Consider the following 16085-nt stretch of genomic DNA (forward strand, 5'->3'; position numbering starts at 1 on the left):
TTAAGATTCCTGTTATATTTTACAAAACTCTCTTAAATCTTCTGTACAGTTTTATCAGAATGTTGATGATACAAGGAAGCCTCTGTTTGTCCCAAAAATGGACAAACAGAATGACAGTAATCTCTGGCAGCAGATTTAGGCTGCCAAGTAGGAGAAAACTAGTTTTTAAATAAACATCTTGATACATACAGGAATTCATAATTCCAATGACCAAGGACTAATTAAAATGAAAAAAAAACAAAAAAAAAAACAACAAAAAACATCTCCCTTTTGCAATAGAAAATTCTAATACTAATAAGCAAATTCTAGGCATTAGTAAAGAATTTTGGTCTTTTGAAAAACTCTACTGTAATGGAGGCAGAACCTGAGAGCCTTTTGAGATAAGAGAGTGTTTTTAGATTTTGTGTTCCCAAGGTGCCCAGGATGATTATTATTACATTTTGTGTAAAAGAATTATTAGGGGTGTGAGCAACTGTGGTGTGTCTTTTTGGAAAATAAATTCAAAATTGTTAAACCAGACCCCCCCCCCCCCCCCCCCCCCTCCAGTATTATTAGAAAAAGTGTCATTTTTCAAGTTTATAACAATATAGTTACTTTATTGTTTCTCTAGGGTATACATAATGCTAGAGGATACTATGACAGAGAATTTAGTTGCTTGAGTTCAGAGTGAACAAATCATAAATTAGCCTATACTGGAGTTTAGCATTTGCTCTGGGAAAGTGGCATCTGAATATTTTTGGTTAACCAGAAGATTTCCCACACTTGGCCACCAGGAACAGTGGTAACTGGCCAGACATGGATCACGTCAAGATTTTGGAAAATTTTCATTTTAAGATGGACTGGCTAAACTTCTGCTTAAATTTCCACCAAGGACTCTGCTTATGTTTACGTATGGATCATGTTAAAGAATTGTAGAATAGTAGAATACTCCACAAATCAGTCAAATGGAATAAAATATGCAGTTTGACTATGTTTGACTTTATTTGTTAGCGTCATTTTACTGATATACACATATGCACATATGAGGTGGACTTGAAGCAACCTAACGTTAGTGCTTAGGGGAAATAAAGAACCCTTAAAATTTTAGTTTGTGAAAAGAATTGAGTCCACCTACCTCTGAATTCCGGTAAAACATTTCCTGTTGAAACAAGAGTGTAGCTAACACTGGCCTCAGTTGTCTGCTACATCAGCTGCCACATTAAACTTGCATTTACAGAACTGTCGTTCGGAATGAGCAAGGTTTGGAATGAACAATATTTCTTAAACGTACCTTGAAATAGTGCCCTCTGCTGAAATTTTGCACAAATGAGCATTAATTGGGTGTAGGGTACAACAGCTGCAAATGTGGTGAGTGTTGTCAGTTTCATAACTTTATGCTGAGTAATCTTACATATAAATACTTTAGTGTCATGGTACCTTATAAACAGAATGCCACAGCTGTTAAAGTAATTTACTCTTATGGTTGCATCTGTAGAGGGTATTTTTTATTATTATGAGCCAAAGGGGTTGATCTATGCTTCAGTATTGGCCAGAGTCTCGATCAATTAAGGAACACATTTATTAGTTCCAGTTCAAGTGGAGAGTTAGAGCTTGAATTCATACTGCAGAAACATCATGAAAACGGAATTGGAATTACCAGGAATGGAACTGAATTATAAGAAATTTATGGTAATTTGCTTGTTTTAGATGTATGGCAAATCTCATCCTGTGGATATTTACATTTACATTAACATTACATTTATTTATTCAGCAAATGCTTTTATCCAAAGCAGCTTACAAGAAAGGCCAAATACAAACCAAGCAATTAGCCATTAAGGAGCTGATCATTGTATAAGTGCCACCACTAAATTCAGTATCAGACCAGATATGTATGCGATAATTCTCAAGGAAAATAAGAGAGTGGACAATAAGTGGGTCAAAAGCCCCCTAACATAAACCAAGGGTTTTCTAATTTTTTAAACACCTCCCTTTTCATTGTACTTGCTGGTTTGTGCCTAAAAATCTCCATATCTTGTGCTCCCCTTGACAGGCCCCACAGGTCGAAAACCCCTGATACAAACTAACAAATGCCAAGTATCAGAATTACGTGTTAGACAGTACCAGTCATACAGGAGAAAAACTACCTCATAAAAAGAGTCAGTGCACACAGGGCAGTATAAGCACAGATTTATAGTGATAGTAAGGAAGTGCAGTGAAGTGCAAATCATACAGTGATGAGTAGTGCTTTGGAACATTAGAGCTGTCAGAACAGTAGACAGGGGTTGAGTATAGAAGGGTGGATCAGTTAGTGGCTTGTGGAGGTAAGGGTTTCATGGAAAACGTGAGTCTTTAGGCATATCTTGAAGATTACGAGGGAGTCAGAATCTGAGAGAAATTTGAGAGAACTGCTGTCACTGGGTGCAGGTTGTGGAAAACATTTTATAAAATGCATATGGAATAATTTACAGACTATTTTGCATTGCAATTTGTTTCTTGTGTTAAATGAGAATTTCATGATCTCACACAATCGCATCAAACTGAGTTTACTGCACTTTCAATTGTAAGAATTCTAATTAACCATTAAGATCTTAATTCAATTCACAATGGTGCTGGTGACTAATACTGGTATTAGTAACCTGCTTCACTCACTCGCTCATTTTCAAAGCCGCTTATCCTAATTAGGGTCACGGGGGGTGCTAGAGCCTATCCCAGTGTTCACTGGGCAAAAGGCCGGGAAACACCCTGGACAGGTCGCCAGTCCATTGCAGGGCAGACACACAGACAAACACACTCACATTCATGCCTACGGGCAATTTAGTGTCTCTCTTTAAGGTTAGGGAGGAAAGTGGAGCTCCCAGAAGACACCCACACAGACACGGGGAAAACATGCAAACTCCACACAGAGAGGACCCTGGCCATCCCGGCCGGGAATCAAATGCAGGACCTTCTTGCTGTGAGGCAACAGCACTTCAGCCTGCTGCCCAACCTGCTTCATGCCAGTTTAATTCTCCCACATCTCAGTTTCACCTAATCAATGGTTTCCCTGATGACACCCCTAAATCACGTGCTGTGTTCTTTGACGGGATGAAAAACAAAAAAGAATGTTGATTCCCAAACCTGGGATTTGGTATCACTGGTTAAGGTTTGTAACTGTCTCGGTTTCAGAGTTCTAGGGAATAAACTAATTAATCTGAGCCATATGCAGATGAAAAGTATTTCTTGCAGCATCTCTGATCTCCACAGGGAGCTAATCTTTCTAGTTTGAAATGTACCTTTAACAAACCTTTTCCTCAGTTGGACCCTTTACTGCACAAGTTATTGCTGAGGTACATTATTCATCTGATTTAAAATGCATAGTCAGCAATGGCTCATACTGGGAAGTTTAGCTTTGTGGTTTCATTAAATTACTTTGTTGAACAACATTTCAAAATTGTAAGCTTTTTGGTCTGTTTCTACATGGAACCACCTGTTTGAGTTAGAATCATGAGCGTTGTCATACTTTACATCCAAGATATCAATGCAAACCCTAAAAAAAGATCTACAGTTATCCAACAATGAATGCCGATGCCTTCAGTCTTATTGTTAACCTCTTTCCAGTGAAATTCATGGACATGCTTTAGTGGAAACGGAAGTACACAGATAACATCGATGCCTTAAAAGGTTCATTTGAACTAACGTTGTGGTATGTGCTGATTTGTACTAAATTTGTATTAACGTATACAGATATGATCAATTTTGACTGAAGAAAACATCAGACTCTTGTGGGCTGGATAACAGAAGTTTGGTTGTCTGGGCAAATCAAAAGAAGGTCAATAGATATATGATACAGCCACATTGGAAAATGACCATAAACCAGTACGTTATCTTCCTTGACAGGTGAATGGGGTATGAGCTCAGTAATTGCTTTACACATACATGCAGACTAATGTCTTCACATTGAGATCTCTGCATAAAACAAATGATACTTTAAGGTACAACTGACCCAACCTATCGCAAAACCGAGGTCATTCCATACAAAAACTTTAAAATTCCCACTCAATTGAAAAAAGAGCTGATTCTTATAGTTTATTTTATATTGTTGATTTAATTCTAAATCATCTGTCCATGGAACTACACTTGGCATTACAAACTGACTGTGACTGATTAGAGCTTTAAGGTCACAGAAAGGAAGTTTAAAGACATAAACTGAACATTTTTCAAAGCCTGACATTTGGCTACTCCTCAAATTATATTTATATAACAATCATGTTTCAGACACAGATGATATGAATGGAATACCTTCCCACCACAGTACAGTATGAAATGTGTACTTCCTATCTACCAAGATCTCCGACACTACAGACAGCACCTATGCAAACTTCAATATGGCACGCGAGTGTTTTTGTCTGACCGGGCCGATGACTTTAAATGCATGTAGGATATTGTACTGGGTGCCAACTGGTGTCAGTTATATGATAAACCAATTCCAAGGCCACTATTTGGACGGCAGTTTCCGTATGCCAGCCATGGAACAACATGAAACAATCACCACTCTGCTGAAACCTCCAACCTGTTCAGGAAATCTAAGGGTTAGGGTCTAATGACTGGGCCTGCCAGACTGCAGCATCTTTCTCTGATGGTGTAACAGAAGCAATTACGTTTTGTGATCTAATAGTTGTCGAAAGAGTGTCATGACGGTATCAAGTGAAGCTGGTTGGAATTAGGGGTGGGGCATATGCTTTGCATGCTGGGAATACCTGTGTTTTGTATTGGCTGATGTGCCTTGGGAGGGGTAGAGGGGGCTGAGTGTAGGTTCTCACTTTTCCAAGGTTTGCGATTGGAATACCCTGTTAAAAATTCAGCTTGGTGTCCTGTACTTATTGTTCCCCTCTTCCTGGATAGATGCTCTGAATAATGTGTGCTGCATGTTTTAAAAGTGGCCTGAAGTTACTGTAAACTGTGCTAATTAAATAAACACTGGAATTACTATGATATATTGTAAAACTTTACAATAAATCTAACGAATTCTTAACATTGTTCTTTTATATTTGGTTTTCATTTAAAGAAAAGAGCAGATAATAAACAAGCTGTTCCACATAAGAAGCTGTAACTGAACTATTTTTGTGTTTTGAAGATTTTGTGAGTGGTACAGTAAACACCTTTTAGACTGAATGGTCTTTTCTGTATTTATAATTATTCCTTCAATAGCAAGCCATTTGTTTTGCATGCTTATTATCTTATTTGGACTGGATTTTGGAATAGATATTTCAGACTTGGAGGGAAATAACCAATGTGAGTGAAAAAGGAGATATATGAAAGCAAACTCTTCCTTTCTTATGGTGTGATCCACTACTTTTCTCCATACTTTCTAGACAGATAAAGATGTGAACATTTTAGCTGTGTATTCCTTTAAAACCTGATTTCATTTGAGTAGAATAACAGTACACCTCTCCCAGAGAAAGGATGTGAGGTAAGGAGATGAGAATAATCTGAGAAAAGATGTGAGGTCTCTGCCACAGGTCAGGAGGATGACTGTTAGTCTTTCTGTTTATAATGTGTCTATAACACATTGAGCTGTCTCTGGAACTGACACATGGAAATGAATAATATACCAACATTATAACTGCATTCTACAAGTGAAGGATTTAATTATTCTTCTCTTTTGGTAGTTTCTTTCTTTTTGTTCCTTTTATTTTTTTGAATACAAGAATTTTTCATTGACTTATAAGCTAAATAAATGTTTGTTTAGCAGACGTGTTTAGCAGAGTAAAGCCATTAAGACTGTACTACAACAATAATTTTTATTTAAATGCACTGAATTTGGATTTACTAAAACCTCAATGCAATATTTCAATCAAAATTAACACATTATTTCACTGTCGTTTGGTCACGTGAGCATCTTAGTTTATTGCCAAACCCTGTCGAACTGTAGGCAAAAAACTCCAGCTTTTGTGAAACGTTGTTGTGCTCACTCCACTCGAACTATCAAAGCTAAACGCTGGGATACTAGGCTGCGATTTTCCTTTGTGCAATTTATTGATATGAGTTTCTTTAAGCCAGTGAAATGTCGAGAACCGACCTCTATTCCACCCCATGGAACCTTAATAGCCAATAGTTGCGAAAGAGGCGCGGCCAATAGGGCATCATGGTAGTGTGGTTTCTATAAAACACAAATCACGTCACAGTTGAAATAGTTCGAGGTTGTTTGGGAGTTGACAGAAGGAGGTAGTGAAACAGTCGCATTTTCTAGGGTTACACTGCTCTATATAAAGCTTATTGTGACGTGAATTAAGCATTTGCAACATTAATTTAGATTCCGAAGTTCATTTGTTAAAGAAGACAATAGTGTCGTCGCTGAAATTTAACTGTTATTATGGAAGATAAGAAGGAAGAGGGAGAAGCAGAAATTCAGGAACATGGTCCCGAACATTGGTTCTCAAAATGGGAGCGGCAGTGCTTGGCAGAGGCCGAGCAGGGAGAATTAAACGAAGAAGAGACTGATCAAAATCAGGAAAAACTGTGGCACCTGTTCCAGAATTCCGCCACAGCAGTTGCTCAACTCTACAAAGGTCTGTGAGACGGCAGACAAGGAGTTGTTTGCTGCTTAAGTGACATTAGCTTAGCTAGCGAGCTGTGAAGTTAGCCAGCTAAGTTAGCGTTATCGGCAACTGAAATGGATCAGCTGGACACAATAGGGATTTACAGAGTATATCAACAAAAGGAGTTACCTTAATTATTTTATTACGTATATATCAAAGTATTGCCAGTACATAGGGCTAACCAGACACTTAAACTAGCTGTGCTGAACTTGCCCACATAGCCGGTTCCTCATAAGCTAACGTTAGCATCACGGTATGTTAATTAAAACAGAATGCAGGCGGTAGTTTTCAGTCAGCCGAACATGGATGATGTACGTTATGTAAATATAAGTATATTTTCCTTTTTTTAAGTAAATGGCTTTCAGTCAGTGGTATCATTCCTCTCATTACTGCTAACCCAGCTGATGGCTAGCCAAATAACTTACCGGACGTGTAAATCGAGCACCGAAGAGAGATGGAGACAAAGATAATGCTAGCATAATTGAACTGAGCTGTCTTGTTGCTTTCGCTGCAACGTTAGCGTTATCTAAATTGCTAAGCTATTCTCTGCTTTTCTTCTTGGTAACACAAAATGGCGATGGAAATGATAATTGTCCCAATGCGACAGTCTCTAGTCCCTTAACTTGGCTGGATGGCGGTGACTAAATTAGATACAATATATGGATAACATCGACTTGTGATACGTCGCCAGACGCCAAGCTAGCTGGAATTGCCACCTGGCAAATTCAGTCGATTTTACCACTGCTAGGGCTAACGTAGATAAGTGTGAAGATTAATTCTAATCAGCAAGGATGGATCATTGTATACAAAATGTGTAAAATCCTTTTGCCCCCAACTACAGACAAACAATCGTCGACCAGCCTAGCTTACGTAGATTTTATGTTCTTTTTGTACAGCTTTATCGGAAACAGTTTGGTCGCTTTGACAAGCGACATCCGTATGTTTACATTCATTTACACGTGTTTTAATATATAAATAAGTGCAGCTTCAATCTACCGATTTTATTTAATGTTTCTCTGTTACTCAACAGTTTAGCTGGGCAATATGACTTGCTTCGGCTCACTCTTATTTAGCTCTTTAAAAAAAAAAAAAATAACGTCTGTAAATGATCTTTGCCGTTCGACAGACTGACGGGATACGCAGCATCCATTTTGAGATTAACACGTTTTTGATCTTATGTACGCTGTTTTGTTCTAACTTCACTTTGTCTGATGTACATTCTGTTTTATGAGCGAAGCTGTATTTTCCGGGGTTCGATCTTAAAACATTTTTTAAAAAGTTTAAATAGTTTACATTTTAGATAAACGTATTCACCACGTGCTCACCATCTGATCTCACCCAAAACGTTTGAAGTTTTACCGTGTAACCTAATTGGTGAGTTTAAATGTTGGATATCCCAACATTTAAAAACATTTAAATTTTTAATACATTTTGTTCTCTTTCTCTCCAGATCGTGTTTGCCACCAACAAGGTTTATCTCTCTGGGTACCCTTTCAAAATGCTGCTACAGCAGTCACCAATCTTTACAAAGGTAGCTGTAATCTCTTTCAGTATGACCTACGGCAGTCAGCACTGCTACAAAGGCATATGATCAACCTGTATACCTCCAACTGTCAATCAAGTCTTCACTGTTTGTTCTGGGTTGTTGAACAGATCTTTCTGTATGCTGATAGCCTTAAAGCTAATCCTAACAATTCTACCCCCCCCAACAGAGAGCGTGGATGCACGTCAGAGAAGCTATGACCTAGGAATTCAGATTGGTTACCAGCGGCGCAATAAGGATGTTTTGGCATGGGTCAAGAAACGAAGGAGAACCATTCGTAGAGAAGATTTGATTAGTTTCCTATGTGGGAAAGCACCACCACCAAGGACTTCTAAAGCTTCACCTAAACTGACGGTGGTGTCTCCCAGCCGGTCTCCTTCGTCAGACACGCTGTCATCCGCAGAGACTGATTTACAGCCTTTCCGCGAGGCCATAGCACTGCACGGTAAATACACTGAGCGATAAATGCACGAGAGGTTTTCAAGCCATGTCATTCCTGTGTTTTTACAAAGTGTGTGTTTCTCCTTTAGGCGCGCGGTGCATGCCAAGAAAGCTCTCCTCCACTGCCGTCAGTTATCATTCTGCATGTTGAAGTGTTGAAATGTCACAGGCTATTTTTGAATTGGCTTGTTGCAGATGTATTACTCTATGCTAGATTGTGTCTTGGATGCTAGATGTGGGAACTGGTGCTGTTAGGGATTGCGGTTAATTAACGATATTCACCAGATCAACAGATCGCGTAGATGATTTCTTTGGTGATGAGTAGTCTCACTCAGGATGTTAGTTTTTTTTTTTTTTTGTTTAGCTCATTCTCAGGGTAAAGTAAGAAAAATGCTATTTCCTATTTAAAAATGCTTTTCCCTATTCTTCACGAGTGCTATTTGCAGCGATATTAGACTAGTTGCAGTTGTCATTATTTCATCTCCTTTCACAGTGTATCAAGTGCGTGTGGTCGAGTTTAACTTCAGATATGTACACCATGAAAGGACACGGAGCTGATGAACAACTTGGCTTTTTTGGCACATACCAAAGAAACAGTTCTCATTTAAGCTTACCCAGTACGTTTAACTGCTCTTTGGAACATTGTGCTTTTTTTTGCTGACCTCCTCAGATTTTTTTCGACCTAGAGGAGAGAGCCTGGCTGGAAATGACTGGAGAGCTGCAGTCATAAATGCTTTCTGTTCTTAAACTGGACCCCACAATAGGATTATTCTTCATCTCCACATTCACACGACGGAGTGCGAACCAGGGAATAGCTGCAGTTTTTTTTTTTTTTAAAGCTTTTGTAATGGGAGTGTCTGGTGTGGGTGGAAGCGTTGTTCTCGGGTTGACTGGACTGATGGTTGTCATTCTGTGCCTCTGTGTGTGGATGGCCTCATCATTCTGGCTTGTTTTAGTTAGTTCAGTACTGTTCCTTAGTGTTGCTCCATGTGGTTAAAGAACATTTGGCTGCCATATGGTGTTGGGTAATTTCATAAAGAATTTTCTCACAAACACGTTTAGTGGTGACATATTGAATGACGTCTGCTTTTGCCTCTGTAAATCTCTGATGCTGACGAATGCGATTGGCTCCGTTTCTGACTGTGCATCTCTGTACGCAGGGCTAAGCGGAGCGATGGCGAGCATTAGCGTCCGTTCTGGCACTCCCGGTTCGCCGACCCATGTCAGTGGCAGCTCCAACGCTGGCCGCAGGAGAAACGGACTCCACGACGTTGACTTGAACACTTTCATCTCAGAAGAGATGGCCATCCATCTCGATAACGCAGGCACCAGGAAACGGAGCTCCGCTCAGTGTGCCGACGTCATCACAGACTCGCCAACCCATAAACGCAACAGGATGATATGAGCACCACGACAACCGCTCGGCAACACACTGTGCTGCTCACGATTAAAGACAAAAACACAAAAAAGCCACTAAATCCTCAACATGTTTGTTGTCCCTTCCAAAAAAAAAAAAAAAGAAAAACAAAAAAAGAACAAAAAAAAAAAGGAATCCAGGGCCATCAGACATGACGTTAGTGAAAGCTGAGTAAGGATAGCCATAACTTGGACCACTGTAGTCGATACCTCTTGCTGTAAGCCAATTTCTGTTACTCTCAAAGCTTACATCTTTGGAGACTGATGCTGCCAATGTCCAGTGTGTGGGAAGGGTGGAGTAGTTGACACTTATTCCCCCCCCATAAGAGGGCTAGTTGGATAGATAACGTTTGTCCACTAATTATGCTATAGCGGCTTAGCCAGATAATCACAGTGCTTTTTCTGTTTGTTTGTTTGTTTGTTTGTTTTTTAGGTTTTGGGAACCCTCTATATCAGTCTGTGAAGTTGCACACATACACAACACACTTTGTCTGGCTTTTGTTCTTGTGTAATGGCAATTCTTTTGTGAAAGCGTCGAGTTTTTTTTCTTTTTTCTTTTTGGGCTATTTGCAAATATATTAGCCTTATTTGCGGCTGCTGATATGAAATGTTTGTGCACTCGGAGTGTTGCAATAATACTTTTGCACTAATGTTTTCAGTTTAAAATGCCATCAGCTCAAACTCAGTAAGTACCCGTGTTAAGTCAGTTAACCACTGAAAATGTAACAGAAGCATTGGAGTTCCGTAGCTCAATGATTAACAGATGAGAATATTCGAGTCTGTTTTTTTGGGGCGGGGGGGGGGTTTATACATTTAAGGTGAAAAAGTTTGGGGAATAACGTGTATTCAGATGAGATCTGGAGTGCTTTGTGTCTAATCATAGGTACTTTACCAGTTTTTTTTTTTAATACCACTCTTGAACTGAGAAAATGCTGAGTTATTTGTCTAAAACAATCTGTCTCCTCATGGAAGTCACTCCAGTGGTATTTTTTTCATCAGCTTGCCATCAGACCTGATGTGAGGTACATGTTGTATAACAACAAAAAGATATTGGTCATATAATAATTGTTCATGTATAGAATTGCATTAAAGATGCCAAGCCCCAGTAACCCATGTCTGTTCAGCTGTTGCTTTCACTTGATCATTTGTGTTTTGTTTAAGACTTGTACTTCCCATCATAAAGGACCACAGTGCAAAAAACTGCCACGTCTGCCTGCTTCGTCAACTCAAACAGAAAGCGTGTTTAAAATGATGTTTGCATGTTTTGAAGTCGACGCTTTCTCACTCTGAATGGTCTGGGCTGTCACATAGTTAGGACTGGTTAAAGACCCTCAATCACCCTTTTCCAAGCCAAGCGAGATAAACGAGGATGCTTCAAACACGGTTAGCTTTTGATTCCCGTGAGCGAACGGCGTTACATATGTGAAAGGGATGGTCATTTCAGCATGAGGAGTGAGGTGAACGTTAGCTCTGTGAAGATAAAGATTATGATGAGCAGCATGCTGCTGATTGGCTGGATAATAGGACTTCATGTGCGCTCTGTCTCACAAACGAGATTTAATGAAATGTCACAGACTTGTGCCAGATTTAGTTTAGTCAGGAGAGGTGCAGTGACATGTTTTTCAATATATTGTACTTTTCACTGGGATCGATAAAAGGTGCTCCTGGGAAAGGCGATTAGGATGCTTAAAAAAACAAACAAAACAGACAAACAAATAAACAACCCCCCCCCCCCCCCCGATTTAATAAATGTGAAAAAACAAATACTTGCTGACTCATAACTGGTATTACTGGAAACTTGAGAGTTTTTAAAAGGCTTGATAAAGCCTTTGCTTCCATAGTAAACACTTTTTAAAAAGACAGAAACAAACAAAAACCATGAAAAAAAAAGCAGCTGCCAAAATTAGTGCATTTACTCTCATTTACCATTGGCATTTCTTTGCTATTGGATGGTACTGCAATACCACCGTACTCCACTGGATGGCGTTTGCCCCCCGTGATGGGAAAGCGCAGGACTGGAAATATTTGAAATGAGCACTTCACAGCTTTACTGTAACAAACACAAAGCCTCTGTTTGCTTTTAAGCAGAACTTGCCAGCTGCCAAGGATTATAAGGATAATTGAAACCAAAACAGAATGAATATTTGATTGTGACCACTGAGCTGACAAATATTTCAGTTCTCTCGGGTCACTTGTTGTAGTAGGCCTATGCTAAAATGATTCAAAATCTCACTCACCTATTTCTGTGAAAGTCAAAACCAGCCAAAAACTCACCTTATGGGAGCTAGAATATGTTTAAAAGGCAGGAGTTCAGCTTTGCTATATACAATAACATACAGTATGCATCAGAAGCAATCTTTCTTAATGTGAATTTACAAGCCTTTGAGGCCAGCAACTTAGTTTTGTAAGGCATTTGTTCTTTAAAAACTATTTAGAGCTAAAGAATGAAACGTGTTCCTGCCATATTAACACTCTGCACATTGTTTTCTATTACCTCAGACACAGTAAACCAATTCTTCCACTCTTTCCAAGACTTTTAAGAGGCTGAGTTCAGACTGCTACTGAAAAAGCCAGTGAAGGAAAGATGCAAAGAAACAAAGGAGAGAGAGAGAGAGAGAGAAGAAAAGAAAAGAAAAGAGGAGGATAGTGAATGATGAGCCTCTTAATTGTGAGACTGGTCTGCCTTCTTTCTGCTGCCCTGTATGCTCGCCAGAGAGCACGTCAATGTCGCGTGCTTCATATTCCATTTTCTCTCTTTATGTGGCCAGCAGAGACAAAACATCTCAATTCGCGCTTCTCTCTCTATCTGACGTCAAAAACAGAAAGGCTAGCAAATTATACGCATGTGTGGCTGTTTGTTTTACCGTTAATGGAGGGAAGTGTGACATGTATCGCAAATTGTGGCAGTGAAAATGACATTCCTGCCAGCATCCAGTATAACGATGCCGCTCTGTACTATTAATAAAAATAACCAGACTATATCCAAAAATACAACCAGTCCAATCAGCACAGACAGGAGCGTATAGATTACACTGAAACTTTATGTGACCCGCACGTTCACTGAGAGTGATTCATTTTCCCATGTAGTTTCTCCGTTAGATAAAATCATCACACAATTATGTTGCCAAAAAAATGGGGTAAAAAAAAACCTTTCCCTGTGTATGGCCCCTATGAATTTAATTGTGTTCATTCTGCTAACAATAATTAACTTAGAATTGCATAGATTGACCGGTTTCTGCAGCTGATTGTAATCTCGGCACAGGCCTGTCCCGGGGGGATTTAAAAAAGAAAACATAAGCTGAGCAGCTCTCATGAAGGGCTGAACCGTGGAGAGGATTTGCGTTTATGAATATTAATATTCGTGATGGTGGTAGGGAAGCCTTTAAGTCAAACCATTGTACGAGAATTAAAGAAAGGCACCAAATCCAGAGCCTCGCAGTGACACGATCAAACTCGGGGTTTTGAACTCCTCTCAGTTGGTTTAGTTAATGAGGACGTCACTATAGCAACACTTAAAAAAAAAAAAAAAAAAAAAAAAAAAATCCGTCCTCCTGTAGACATGCTACTCCTCTGCTGGCCAGTGTGGTGTTTCAGGAGAAGAGAGCTGTGACGTAATGCGTGGCACAAGATTCTCTAACAACTGTTTCAGCAGTGCAGTTAAAAAAGTCACCTCCGAGAGGCAGTGTCAACACGGCGATAGAGCAGTGACAAAGCCCTCAAACGCGAGGGTAAAAAAAATTACGTTTTCAGAAAGACAAAATATCTAAATTGGTCACCTTGTCCGACCCTCATTTAGGATGACTGACTTTCAAATGGAATTGACAAGAGCTCAGATGAAAGACTATTTTTTTTTTTTTGAAGATTGTTCACTCAGCAGAGAGAGGAGGATATCTTACCGGGCTTCTCGTCGGACTGTGTTCGTTCCTATGGAGATTTCAAGATTAATGAGCCAAGGTCATCTCAGGTGCAAACAGAAACTGATTTCCAAATGACCTCAAACCTACATTTACGTATCATATGTAAATTTTGCACGCCGCAATTTAAATAAGACCTGTAGGAGGACAGGCACGGATAAATCTCCACATTTTCCTCTCACTGATTTGTGCCACATGTTGGACTGCAATATTCTATAGTTAAAAGCTGATAACTAGTCAGTTTCTAAGCCGTTAGTTTAAGTTTGGAGTAGCTACTGTATTGGGTACAGTTCAACATTAGGTTTCCTTAGAAGGGAAGGCTAGTACCCTCTTTTAGCATCCAGTGGCCAGTGTGACCAATATGCGTTCATTTGTGGATCCAGAAACATGAAACCTGTGTTTGAAGGTACAGAATGCTTGTTTGGCATGTTATATGGATGAAGCCATGAGCCTGGCTTCTGCAAACATGGGTCATGAACAATTTATGATGGTCATAAAGGGAGTCTAATGCAGTTCAGTGAAGTAAGCAACAAGAGGAATTAGCCTGACGCTGTGTCCCACCACTGTTTGCTTGTTTTTACCATTTCACCAGTAAACATTTTCCTAGGTTCTACTTTTATTTCAGCCTATGATCAAAAGGTTAACTTGCCTTTGAAAAATGTACAAATACCAGTTGAACCTCATTGGTATGTGAGCAAAAATGTCAGTGAGGGAACACAGAGCAGTGAAATTAACATTATGCAGCTGAGTCTCTTTCCAGAGTGCTAAAAAAAAATCTGCTTTGGCTACAGTAGCATTAAACATTTATACTGGAGCTGTTCTGTCAATAACTGTCAGCAAACACATACAAGCACTCAAGAGAACAGCTTTCAACACATTGCTGTAAAAACAGGGGAGATATCTATGAGCAGTTACTGTGATAATTCATGCCGGCCTTGTTTTGGAAGCCAGGTAATCTCCAAGACAGTTTACCCAAGGGTGCAAGTGTAACCGTGGAAACGTTGAGAGACAATTTTCGCGAAGCGGAGACAGGAAGTGTGATTAGCCACGGCTTTAGAGGTCCCTGGCCAATCAATAGATTAGGCAGACAAATAGTCAAGCCAAGAGCAAAGTAAGAAACACTAACATTGTCTGGATCTTGGCATCCACAGAGACTGGACATCAACAACAGAAGAGAAGAACAGACCGTTAATCTGAGAGTGTTCTCTTTTTGTCTTTGATTGAGAGGAAAGCAATACCAGTAAATTCTGTGGTCAAATCCCATTGCCTAATCACCCTGAATCTACTGATCGTTCTGCTGGAGAGAGAAATGATGACCTCCATCTTATAAGGTAACGATAATGCACAGACCTGTTCTTGGAGACATTTTGTGACCTCAGGTTCACACAGGGCACAGAGACCAGCCAGTGAGATGTGTTTTTGGATCAGGTGTGTGTGTGTGTGTGTTTTTGGGGGATGGGGGTTTGAATTATTTCAGCCAGTTTCTACATTTACCCCAAGACAAGTAAGGTATCATAAGATCTTATGAAAAAACTTATGTCCTTTAATTTAAGATGTTTTGCATCTGTGGGAAGAAAAATGATTTGAGTTATATGTGGCTTTTTAAGATGGTAATTTGGCTCAGTTTACTCCAAATGCAGGGTAATTTGATCATAATGGGGCTTCACAGTGAACCTGAGCCAAATGGAGGCTGGTTGGGATAATATGACCCATTTACTGTAGTCTGTAATGAAAGCCACATCTTTCCTACTTTTACTTTTACTCTGTTAGGGGCAAATGCTATGAAAAAAACCCCCAAAACACAGCATAAACTTATATCATAATTAGCAAAGTGGTTATATTTAATATAATGAAGAAAGCAGCATTGTCAGTACGCAGAGGATAACACAGCTTTATTGAACTTTTATCAAGTTATTCGGTAAGCCGTGACTGCCTGCCTCTCAGAGGAAAGGAAGTCCGACTTAGGCTGAAATGAGATGTGAATGACTTTTTCCCAGTCAAATATCTGACTTAAATATCTGAACACAGTCTGACGAATTCACCGCTGAATACAACATGGGGATGGCATTCTGCAGCGCTTCTTCATGCTACAGTGTAAATATGCATCTGTAAGTATGGGCTGCCTAAAAACGAAGTTGACACTGGAAAAATATGGCTTTGTGTGTGCATGTACTTTCATTACAGGAACAGGGACTTTACAGCCCTATAGATGTG

General features: G+C 39.6%; 1 protein-coding gene across 1 annotated transcript; it reads left to right on the forward strand.

Annotated features, from left to right (window-relative positions):
• Window positions 1-6195: 6195 nt before the first annotated feature.
• hapstr1a (HUWE1 associated protein modifying stress responses a) lies at window positions 6196-11066 on the forward strand. Its single transcript, XM_030790170.1, has 4 exons — window positions 6196-6527; window positions 8008-8088; window positions 8270-8545; window positions 9702-11066. Exons 1-4 carry the CDS (start codon window positions 6332-6334, stop codon window positions 9944-9946), a joined length of 798 nt encoding a protein of 265 aa, XP_030646030.1. The 5' UTR covers window positions 6196-6331; the 3' UTR covers window positions 9947-11066.
• The last annotated feature ends 5019 nt before the right edge of the window (window positions 11067-16085 follow it).

The sequence above is a fragment of the Chanos chanos genome, chromosome 13 (genome assembly GCF_902362185.1).
Source record: "Chanos chanos chromosome 13, fChaCha1.1, whole genome shotgun sequence".
Classification (NCBI taxonomy): Eukaryota; Metazoa; Chordata; class Actinopteri; order Gonorynchiformes; family Chanidae; genus Chanos; species Chanos chanos.

What these genes read in the sequence shown, in the direction of transcription:
- hapstr1a (XM_030790170.1), top strand. Translation starts at nt 6,332, where the DNA reads ATGGAAGATAAGAAGGAAGAGGGAGAAGCAGAAATTCAGGAACATGGT. An exon ending in AGTTGCTCAACTCTACAAAG is followed by an intron (nt 6,528 to 8,007) that starts GTCTGTGAGACG and finishes CTTTCTCTCCAG; the next exon opens with ATCGTGTTTGCCACCAACAA. An exon ending in AGTCACCAATCTTTACAAAG is followed by an intron (nt 8,089 to 8,269) that starts GTAGCTGTAATC and finishes CCCCCCCAACAG; the next exon opens with AGAGCGTGGATGCACGTCAG.